This window comes from Anomaloglossus baeobatrachus, chromosome 1, assembly GCF_048569485.1.
Source record: "Anomaloglossus baeobatrachus isolate aAnoBae1 chromosome 1, aAnoBae1.hap1, whole genome shotgun sequence".
NCBI lineage: Eukaryota > Metazoa > Chordata > Amphibia > Anura > Aromobatidae > Anomaloglossus > Anomaloglossus baeobatrachus.
This window is the reverse complement of record NC_134353.1, coordinates 127,019,356-127,028,609: the sequence shown is the minus strand read 5'-3', so window position 1 is coordinate 127,028,609 and position 9,254 is coordinate 127,019,356. Positions and strand designations below refer to the sequence as shown.

General features: G+C 48.2%; 1 protein-coding gene across 1 annotated transcript in view; it reads right to left on the bottom strand.

Annotated features, from left to right (window-relative positions):
• Positions 1–380: 380 nt before the first annotated feature.
• The window catches only part of OCIAD1 (OCIA domain containing 1), a 42,401-nt gene continuing 33,527 nt past the window's right edge, over positions 381–9,254 (bottom strand). Inside the window, exons 7-8 of the mRNA XM_075347031.1 lie at positions 4,253–4,399; positions 381–632 (exon numbers count right to left, since the gene is read on the bottom strand). Of these exons, the coding sequence (XP_075203146.1) occupies positions 595–632; positions 4,253–4,399 (185 nt within the window). The 3' untranslated portion in view covers positions 381–594. The remainder of the gene's footprint in view (positions 633–4,252; positions 4,400–9,254) is intronic.

The window sequence follows — 9,254 nt, the reverse complement described above, 5'->3', positions numbered from 1 at the left end:
ACATACATACACAAAAATAAAAAAAAACACCACATCATTCTCACCTGTCCCGCGTTCCCTCGGCTGCCTCATCTCTGCTTCGTGCGGCCCCCAGGCCCGTGCCCCTGTACACTATCGCGGCCGATGCAGTGGCCGCAGACCCTGTCAGTGATTTATGTCAGATGATTGTGTTGCCGGCGCAAGAGCGCAGCACCGGCAAAACAATCATTGACATAAAGCGCAGACAGTGGCTGCGGCCCCTTCCACAATAGTTAACAGAGGCACTGGCCTGGGGGCCGCACGAAGCAGCCTGAGGGGCCGCATGCAGCCCGCGTGTTTGAGACCCCTGGATTAGACACCTGTGTACATGTGACTGCGAGGGTTTAAAAACAGACAAATCATTTACAAAAAAAAAAAATCTTTGAATTTAATGAGCTAAAATATAGAAGCCATTCTTTCCAACAGAAAAAGTAATTTTATAGTTTCAGCAGCGTAGTGCAATTCAATATATTACACAACATACATCCGAGGAGTTGTAGTTTTTTGCATTAATTTAAAGAGGCCAACATATGGACTAGTTATAGACATCAGTATTTGGTGTTAGGCAAGGGGTTTTCATTCTTCCCAGACGTCGCCATATTTGTTCTTCTTCACTAAAACACAGAAAACAATTTTGTAATTAAAGGACAGAAGCTTCCACTTGCATACCATATGTTTTGCAAATTTACTAGAGCTAAGATTGCGATTTATTTGCAGCATGCATCCTGTAGTTCCAGCCGACTCAAATGAGTGACTCGCGTATTTATCAGTCTATGGCTGAGGTCAGATTAGCATATGGCATGTGATGCAAGATCTCCTTCATTGTCAACTGATGTGTATATTGCACTGCACTTGGATGCCATCCGAGTGCAGTCCAATGTTTCAAGGCCCAGTCACACTAAACAACATCGCTAGCAACATCGCTGCTAACGAACAACTTTTGTGACGTAACAGCGATGTTGCTAGTGATGTTGCTGTGTGTGACATCCAGCAACAACCTGGCCCCTGCTGTGAGGTCGTTGGTTGTTGCTGAATGTCCTGGGCCATTTTTTAGTTGTTGCTGTCCCGCTGTGAAGCGCACATCGCTGTGTGTGACAGCGAGACAGCAACAACTTATGTGCAGGCAGCAGGAGCCGGCTTCTGCGGACGCTGGTAACCACAGTAAACATCGGGTAACCAAGAAGCCCTGTCCTTGGTTACCCGATATTTACCTTCGTTACCAGCCTCCGCCGCTCTCAGCTGTCAGTGCCGGCTCCTGCTCTGTGCACATGTAGCTGCAGCACACATTGGGTAATTAACCCCATGTGTACTGTAGCTAGGAGTGCAGGGAGCCAGCGCTAAGCAGTGTGCGCGGCTCCCTGCTCTCTGCACATGTAGCTGCAGAACACATTGGGTAATTAACCCGATGTGTACTGTGGCTAGGTGTGCAGGGAGCCAGCGCTAAGCGGTGTGCGCTGGTAACCAAGGTAAATATCGGGTTGGTTACCCGATATTTACCTTAGTTACCAAGCGCAGCATCTTCCACGCGGCGCTGCTGGCTGGGGGCTGGGACACTGGTTGCTGGTGAGCTCACCAGCAACTCGTGTAGCCACGCTCCAGCGATCCCTGCCAGGTCAGGTTGCTGGTGGGATCGCTGGAGCGTCGCAGTGTGACATCTCACCAGCAACCTCCTAGCAACTTCCCTGCGATCTTTATCAGGTTGGATCGTTGTTGGGATCGCTGGTAAGTTGTTTAGTGTGACTGGGCCTTCACTCACCCATAGATTTGTATGGGTGCGAGTGATGCGAGACTCGCAGATACTCAGCATGCTGCCATTTTTTCCTCAGTCCGATTAGGGCTGAGGAAATATTTGCAGATTTGAGTTGCAGTATTGTCTTACATGGGGGCAAGTGCAATGCAAGAAGTTTCTCGCATTGCACTCGTGGGAGTCATACGCCAGTGTGACTCTAAAGGTCCCTTTACACACAGACTTTCTAGTGATCCCGACCTGGCCGGATGCCAGGAGAGCTGTCAAACAGGCATATCTGGCCAACGACGCAGCAGCGATACGGACCTGCATAATGCCCTTGCTGGTCTGGTTGTGGATGTGTCACACAGCAGGGGACACTATAGCATGCTGGGTTCTAAGTCGCTAACGATGTCGTCGTAACGGTGTCAAACACACCGATGCATGCTGCACAGCGGGAAACAAAGGACCAAAAAATGTTCCTGAAAGATGTGTAGCGATCAGTGACCTCACAGCAGGGGCCAGGTCGCTGATGTGTGTGTCACACACTGCAATGTCGCTGGGGAAGTCGTTATTACGTCACAAAACCGGTGATGTTACAGCGATATCGCTAGCGATGCTGCAGTGTGTACAGGGGCCTTACCCTTGCCAACATTACTTACCAAAACAAGCACTCAGAGCTACCATGCTGTCACTGACACATCAGCACTGCAGCCAATATCAAATATCTGGAGTAATGGTGGCGACTCAGCACTGGGCCCAGGGAGGGTGAGTAAAATTGCACCCTGGGAGCAATATTTTCTAAAAAATGACAGCCCCTTTAACAGATAGGGTAGTCTCCCAATTGGACAGAAGGTAACTTGGGTGATCAGGTGCAGTGTAAGTTCGTAGAACATTAAATACAAGCTAATTTCACTACTTAGAGACCCCTATAAATTGTATTGGTTATGACATGAGCTACTGACAAGTGTAATGGTACATGGCTGCCAATCAAACCCATAGGAACTGATGGTAATTTTGCCCAGCTGTTTGCAAGTGTCTTAGAGCCAAGATTAATTTGCAGAGCTGTTGTCTTCAAGAAATAACCCAATATTGGATATGAACATTGGAAAATGAAGTGGTCAAGGAAGAGTTAACTATATACATATACACACACACACACACACACACACACACAGATACACAGTTGAAACCAGTGGCATGAAATAAAGCCATGGACCTGACTAGTTGCAATGTACATCTTTCTTTGTGCCAGTTCAGACTCTGCTTACTGTGCTCAAACTCTTCATCTCTGCACAATTAACATAAATCAACTACATGGTCAGGTCGGCTTCATACGAATCATGAGGTCTGTATTGTCCACGGGTCTCCTGATCTGCCCCAAATACACAGCCTCATAGGCATATAGGAGGTTGTGGAGATGAGGTCAGGAGACCTGAGGACAATCTGGAGATGGTGAAACCGGCCTAAAGGTAGTTCCTATATACAATGATTAGGGAGCCAGATAAAGCTGACATGGATTTGCCTGACAAGCAGCTAAGTGTGAGGCAGACACTTGATTTCTCACAGTGGGGTGTCTATTGGAATTTCTGTGAAGTTAAATCACTTTTGAAATCAATGGGTGAGAGTGATAAGCCTACTAATGTAAAGGTACCGTCACACTTTAGCGACCAAACAGCGATCTAACCTGGTCAGGATCGCTGGTGCGTCGCTACATGGTCGCTGGTGAGCTGTCAATCAGGCAGATCTCACCAGCAACCAGTGACCAGCCCCCAGGGACGCGTGGAAGCGACGCTGCGCTTGGTAACTAAGGTAAATATCGGGTAACCAAGCAAAGCACTTCGCTTGGTTACTCGATATTTACCTTGGTTACCAGCGCACACCGCTTAGCGCTGGCAACCTGCACTCGTAGCCAGAGTACACATTGGGTTAATAAGCCACCCGCTTTGCTTATTTACCCGATGTCTAGTCCGGCTACGTGTGCAGGGATCCGGCACTGGCAGCCTGAGAGCGGCAGACGCTAGTAACCAAGGAAAATATTGGGTAACCAAGCACAGCCCTTCTCTTGGTTACCCGATATTTACCTTGGTTACAGCTTACCGCAGGCTGTCAGAAGCCGGCTCCCTGCTCCCTGCACATTCAGATCGTTGCTCTCTCGCTGTCACACACAGCGATGTGTGCTTATCAGCGGGAGAGCAACGTCCAAAAAATGAACCAGCACTGTGTGTAACGATCAGCGATCTCACAGCAGGGGCCAGATCGCTGCTCAGTGTCACACACAGCGAGATCGCTAATGAGGTCACTGCTGCGTCACAAAAAACATGACTCAGCAGTGATCTCGCTATGTGAGAAGTACCCCTAACTGAGGGGTTTTTTTCCTGTAAGCATATAAGGGGAGTTAAATCCACTCTGTACAAGCTTAATTTCGGATAGAACAAACCATATCCTTGTCATTAAGACAAAAAAAAAAAAAAAAAAAAAAAATCGGAATAAAGTGCACTTTGGTACCTTCGTTCCAGGGCTGCTGCTTCTCCTGTACAGGCGCTCTAGGGGGTGGCAGGCTGGGCTTGTGGTACATTTCTCTGTTCTGGTCCCTCAGCTCCTCATATGAGATTGGTTTCTGCTTACCGGCCTCTACTAGAATTGGTTCGGGCTCTGGATAATAAACACAATTACTATTACATTTACAAACTCAAACAATTGAAGAAAAAAATAAATAAATAAAATGTTGATGATAAATGTGTCATCATAAAACATCTTCCAAGTTATTCTTCATGACACATGACGTATTGGGTGTCAGGTTAATACCTGCTTGCTGCCGCCAGCAGCGATCGCTGCACATATCAGGTGAGTTGAGCAGCTGACATGTGCGGCTATTAAGCACGAGTACCCATGCAAGCCTGTTAACACCTTGCAGCGCACTGTGAAAATGTCACAGTAGCTATCATGAGTCAGTTCCTCATACAGCCGGCAGAGGGCAGTGTGTGAGAGGAGAGCTGCTTTTGTGTAGATCAGAGCAATGCTGCTCTGATCTACAGAAATGACGCAGTGATCAGATTGCTTATCCTTATAGTCCCCAATGGGGCCTAGTAAAATAAGAGTTAAAAAGTTTTAAAAAAAATTTAAAAAAAACCCTAAAAGTTCAAATCCTCCCCCTGAAATTTAAAGGGTTAATAAAAAAATATACACAAATTTGGTATTGCCCTGTTCAGAAATGTCCGATCAAAATGTAAAATCAATTAAACCTAAAATCGGTAAACAGCATAGCGGCAAAACAAAATTCCAAATGGTAAAATTATGATTTTTGGTCACTGCGAATTTTGCGCAAAATGCAGTAACAGGGGATCAAAACGTAGCATCCGCGCAAAAATGGTACCATTAAAAAACGTCAGTTCAAGACACAAAGAATAAGCCGTCCCTGAGCAGTAGATCCCGAAAATTGAGAACACTATGAATCATGGTAAATGGCGCAAAAAGTGTGCCTTTTTTGGACTCCCTTCTGAATTTTTAAGCCCTTTGATAAAAGTAAACCTATACATGTTTGGAGTCTAAGAACTCATACTGACGTGAGGCATCATATAAGTTGGACCATATAGTGAACACTGAATAAACTATCCCAAAAACAATCACATAATTGCAATTTTTTGCACTTGGAATTTTTTTGCCGATTTTTAAGTACATTATATGGTAAAACTTATGATTATATTTAAAATTGGAACTCATGCCGCAAAAAATAAGCCCTCATATGGCAAGATTGACAGAAAATGAAAAAAAAGTTATGGTTCTCGGAAGAAGGGGTTCGAAAAAAATAAAATAAAAAGTAATCGGAAAAGAAGGGAATTTTGTTTACTTACCGTAAATTCCTTTTCTTCTAGCTCCAATTGGGAGACCCAGACAGTGGGTGTATAGCTACTGCCTCTGGAGGCCGCACAAAGAACTACACTTAAAAGTGTAAGGCCCCTCCCCTTCTGGCTATACACCCTCCCGTAGGAGTACAGATTCCTCAGTTTTAGTACCAAAGCAAGAAGGAGGAAAGCCAATAACAGTTTCAAAAACAAATTCAATCCGATAACTAGATCGGAGAACTTAAGAAACAACGTGAATAACATGTGCACCCGAAAAAACGAAACCCTAAAAACAGATAGGGCGGGTGCTGGGTCTCCCAATTGGAGCTAGAAGAAAAGGAATTTACGGTAAGTAAACAAAATTCCCTTCTTCTTTTTCGCTCCTAATTGGGAGACCCAGACAGTGGGACGTCCAAAAGCAGTCCCTGGGTGGGTAAAAAGATACCACATGAACGGGCTGTCATACAGCCTCTTCCTACAGGTGGGCCACCGCCGCCTGAAGGACCTGTCTACCTAGGCTGGCGTCTGCCGAAGCGTAGGTATGCACTTGATAGTGTTTGGTAAACGTGTGCAGACTCGACCAGGTAGCCGCCTGGCACACTTGCTGAGCCGTAGCCTGATGCCTCAACGCCCAGGACGCACCAACGGCTCTGGTAGAATGGGCCTTCAGTCCAGATGGAATCTGAAGCCCAGCAGAACGGTATGTGTGAAGAATTGGTTCCTTGATCCACCGCGCCAGGGTGGATTTGGAAGCTTGCGATCCCTTATGCTGACCAGCGACTAGGACAAAGAGCGCATCCGAACGGCGTAGAGGCGCCGTGCGAGAAATGTAAATCCTGAGTGCTCTCACCAGGTCCAACAGATGTAAACCGTTTTCAAATTGGTGAACTGGATGCGGACACAAAGATGGCAAAGTGATATCCTGATTGAGATGAAAGGAAGAAACCACCTTGGGAGAAAACTCTGGAATTGGACGCAGTACCACCTTGTCTTGGTGAAATACCAGGAAGGGAGATTTGCAAGATAACGCCGCCAGCTCGGACACTCTTCGAAGAGACGTGACCGCTACAAGAAAAACTACCTTTTGTGAAAGCCGAGAAAGGGGAACCTCTTTCAAAGGCTCGAAAGGCGGCTTTTGAAGAGCAAGGAGAACCTTGTTCAGATCCCAGGGTTCCAATGGCCGTCTGTAAGGAGGAACGATATGACAAACTCCTTGGAGAAACGTGCGTACTTTAGAAAGCTGTGCCAAGCGCTTCTGAAAGAATACGGATAGCGCGGAGACTTGACCCTTAAGCGAGCTAAGGGACAAACCTTTTTCCAACCCAGACTGCAGGAAGGAAAGAAAAATTGGCAATGCAAATGGCCAGGGAGAAAACCCTTGAGCCAAGCACCACGCTAAGAATATCTTCCACGTCCTGTGATAGATCTTAGCTGAGGATGGTTTTCTAGCCTGTCTCATTGTGGCAACAACTCCCTGAGATAAACCTGAGGTCGCTAGGATCCAGGACTCAATGGCCACACAGTCAGGTTCAGGGCCGCAGAATTCAGATGGAAAAACGGCCCTTGAGACAGCAGATCTGGACGGTCTGGTAGTGCCCACGGTTGGCCTACCGTGAGATGCCACAGATCCGGGTACCACGACCTTCTTGGCCAATTTGGAGCGACGAGTATGGCTCGCTGGCAGTCGGACTTGATTTTCCGGAGAACTCTGGGTAACAATGCTAGAGGTGGGAACACATAGGGGAGTCGGAATTGCGACCAATCCTGAACCAAGGCGTCTGCCGCCAGCGCTCGGTGATCGTGAGACCGTGCCATGAAAACTGGGACCTTGTTGTTGTGCCGTGACGCCATCAGATCGACGTCCGGCGACCCCCAGCGGCAACAGATCTGTTGAAACACGTCCGGGTGAAGGGACCATTCTCCTGCGTCCATGCCCTGGCGACTGAGAAAGTCTGCTTCCCAGTTTTCCACGCCTGGGATGTGAACTGCAGATATGGTGGACGCTCTGCTTTCCACCCACGTCAAAATCCGCTGGACTTCTTGAAAAGCTTGGCGACTGCGTGTTCCCCCTTGGTGGTTGATGTACGCCACCGCCGTGGAATTGTCCGACTGAATCCGAATCTGCTTGCCTTCCAGCCATTGTTGGAAGGCTCGCAGGGCAAGGTAGATTGCTCTGATTTCCAGAACATTGATCTGCAAGGTGGACTCTTCCTGAGTCCACGTCCCCTGAGCCCTGTGGTGGAGAAACACCGCTCCCCACCCTGATAGGCTCGCATCTGTCGTGACCACTGCCCAGGACGGGGGAAGGAACGACTTTCCCTGTGACAATGAGTTGGGGAGAAGCCACCAACGTAGAGAATCCTTGGCAGTCTGAGAGAGGGAGACAGTCCTGTCGAGGGACGTCGATTTCCCATCCCATTGGCGTAGAATGTCCCATTGTAGAGGGCGCAGATGAAACTGCGCGAACGGGACTGCCTCCATTGCTGCTACCATCTTTCCTAGGAAATGCATGAGGCGCCTCAGTGAGTGCGACTGGCTCTGAAGGAGAGATTGCACTCCGGTCCGTAGCGAGCACTGCTTGTCCAGTGGAAGCCTCACTATCGCTGATAGAGTATGAAACTCCATGCCAAGATAAGTCAGAGATTGGGTCGGGGTTAGATGAGACTTTGGAAAGTTGATAATCCACCCGAAAGTCTGGAGAGTGTCTAGCGCCACCTTCAGACTGTGTTGGCATGCTTCTTGAGAGGATGCCTTTATAAGCAGGTCGTCTAGGTACGGGATGACCGAGTGACCCTGCGAGTGCAGAACAGCTACTACTGCTGCCATGACTTTGGTGAAGACCCGGGGGGCTGTTGCCAGACCGAAGGGTAACGCTACGAACTGTAGGTGCTCGTCGTGTATGACGAAACGTAGGAAACGCTGATGCTCTGGTGCAATCGGCACGTGGAGATACGCATCTTTGATGTCTATTGATGCTAGAAAATCTCCCTGAGACATTGAGGCTATGACGGAGCGTAGGGATTCCATCCGGAACCTCCTGACTTTTACGTGTCTGTTGAGCAACTTCAGATCCAGGACGGGACGATACGATCCGTCCTTTTTTGGGACCACAAACAGATTGGAGTAAAAACCGTGACCCTGTTCCTGAAGAGGGACGGAGGTCACCACTCCTTCCGCCTTTAGAGCGGCCACCGCCTGCAACAGAGCATCGGCTCGGTCTGGTGGTGGAGAAGTTCTGAAGAAACGAGTTGGCGGACGAGAACCGAACTCTATCCTGTACCCGTGAGATAGAATATCTCTCACCCAACGGTCTTTGACATTTGCTAGCCAAATGTCGCCAAAGTGGGACAGCCTCCCACCGACCGCGGGTGTGGGCATCGGAGACCGCAAGTCAGGAGGACGTCGTTTTGGTAACGGTTCCTCCGGCTGGTCTTTTTGGGCGTGACTGAGACCTCCAAGAATTTGAACGTCTCTGGTCCTTTTGAGTCTTTTTTGACGAGGCGAATTGGGACCTGCCCTGTCCTCGAAAGGACCGATAACCAGACTGACCCCTCCTCTGTTGGGGCTTGTTTTGTCTGTGTTGCGGTAAGGAAGAGTCCTTACCCTTGGAGTGTTTGATGATTTCATCCAAACGCTCTCCAAACAATCGGTCACGAGAAAAAGGC